This window comes from Colobus angolensis, unplaced genomic scaffold, assembly GCF_000951035.1.
Source record: "Colobus angolensis palliatus isolate OR3802 unplaced genomic scaffold, Cang.pa_1.0 Scaffold25, whole genome shotgun sequence".
Taxonomy (NCBI): Eukaryota; Metazoa; Chordata; class Mammalia; order Primates; family Cercopithecidae; genus Colobus; species Colobus angolensis.
Window position 1 is genome coordinate 683534 of NW_012115710.1, and position 2235 is coordinate 685768.

At 39.6% G+C, this 2235-nt stretch overlaps 1 protein-coding gene across 1 annotated transcript in view; it reads left to right on the top strand.

Moving 5' to 3' along the window:
• Positions 1–2233, top strand: part of LOC105514829 (zinc finger protein 813-like) — a gene marked incomplete at its 3' end in the record, with an annotated part of 35186 nt that extends 32953 nt beyond the window's left edge. The window contains 1 exon segment of the mRNA XM_011946489.1: positions 855–2233. Within this exon segment, the coding sequence (XP_011801879.1) occupies positions 855–2233 (1379 nt within the window).
• Positions 2234–2235: the final 2 nt, after the last annotated feature.

Sequence of the window (2235 nt, forward strand, 5' to 3'; positions counted from 1 at the left end):
CAGGATGGTCTCGATCTCCTGACCTCGTGATCCGCCCGTCTCGGCCTCCCAGAGTGCTGGGATTACAGATTTGAGCCACCGCGCCCGGCACAAACAATTTTTTTAAATGTCACAACATGCCTTTTCTGCAAGAATAGAAGTGATTTTATAACAGTTGTTCAGAAAAATATTGTATTAGCTTTTCTTTTTTTTTTCAGGTGGACTCTCCCTTTGTCACCCAGACTGAAGCACAGTGTTGCGATCTCAGCTCACTGCAACCTCTGCCTCTTGGGCTCAAGCAATTCTTGTGCCTCCTGAGTAGCTGGGACTACAGGCATGGGCCACCACGCCAGGCTTCATTTTGTCATGTTTTCTTCTCTTCTCAGTGCTATGACTATTTCACAATACAGAATTTCCATTGATTTTGGTTATCCTTACAGGAGCTTATTGTGGATTATTTTCCAATATAGTATATTGTGTGGTCCTTTAGCATTTATTTGTATATAGTAAATATGCTGTAAATATGAAGAATATATGCTTTTCTCTTCATTGATGTGACAGTCATACGTTTTTTGCAAACTCTTATACAGTTTAGGGTCACAGTGGAAAAATACTCCTTACTTTAGGCTTATACACGCTTGTGCCCTGTCAGCGTTTTGACATGATATTGGAAATAGACTTCCGTAGAAATGATTTCAAGCACATGTAATCGCCCTTTATTTATTGAAGAATCTTACTCTTTTGTGTTCCTAAACCTTCAAGATAATGTTTGGGAAGTTTAAAATAAGTATTGCTTTTTGTGTCCTAGTTACACATTTCAGTATTATATACCATCTGTACTTAAGTGGAAACCTATTGGTGTTTATATTTTGTAGATATCTCTTCCAAATGCATGATGAAGGAGTTCTCATCAACAGCACAACATTTTACAGAGGTGATCCACAGAGGGACAATGCAAAGACGTGAACGTCATCACATTGGAGATTTTTGCTTCCAGGAAATGGAGAAAGGTATTCATGATTTTGAGTTTCAGTGGAAAGAAGATGAAAGAAATAGCCATGAAGCAGCCATGACAAAAATCAAAGAGTTGATGAGTAGTACAAACCAACAGGATCAAGCTCATGCTGGAAACAAACCTATTAAAGATCAGCTTGGATTAAGCTTTCATTCGCATCTGCCTGAACTGCATATATTTCAGCCCGAAGGGAAGATTGGTAATCAAGTTGAGAAGTCTATCAACGATGATTCCTTGGTTTCAACATCCCAAAGCACTGAGAAGTCTATCAACGATGCTTCCTCGTTTTCAGCAGCCCAAAGAAATTCTTGTAGGCCCAAAACCCATATATCTCATAACTATGGGAATAATTTCCTGAATTCTTCATTACTCACACAAAAGCAGGAACTACACGTGAGAGAAAAATCTTTCCCATGTACTGAAAGTGGCAAAGCCTTTAATTATAGCTCACTCTTAAGGAAACATCAGATAATCCCTGTAGGAGCGAAACAGTATAAATGTGATGTGTGTGGCAAGGTCTTTAATCAAAAGCCATACCTTGCATGTCATCGTAGATGTCACACTGGCGAGAAGCCTTACAAGTGTAATTACTGTGGCAAGACCTTCAGTCAGGAGTTAACCCTTACATGCCATCGTAGACTTCATACTGGAGAGAAACATTACAAGTGCAGTGAGTGTGGCAAGACCTTCAGTCGAAATTCAGCCCTTGTAAATCATAAGGCAGTTCATACTAGAGAGAAATCTTACAGGTGTAATGAATGTGGCAAGAACTTCAGTCAAACGTCATACTTTGTATACCATCGTAGACTTCACACTGGAGAGAAACCTTACAAATGTGAAGAATGTGATGAAGCTTTCAGTTTCAAATCAAACCTTGAAAGACATAGGAAAATTCATACTGGAGAGAAGCCGTACAAGTGTAATGAATGCAGCAGGACCTTTGGTCGGAAGTCATCCCTTACACGCAATTGTAGGCTTCATACTGGAGAGAAACCTTACAAATGTGAAGAATCTGACGAAGCTTTTTGTTTCAAATCAAACCTTCAAAGACATAGGAGAATTCATACTGGAGAGAAACCTTACAAGTGTAATGAATGTGGCAAGACCTTTAGTCGGAAGTCCTACCTTACATGCCATCGTAGATTCCATACTGGAGAGAAACCTTACAAGTGTAATGAGTGTGGCAAGACCTTCGGTCAAACTTCAGCCCTTGTAATTCATAAGGCAATTCATACTGGAGA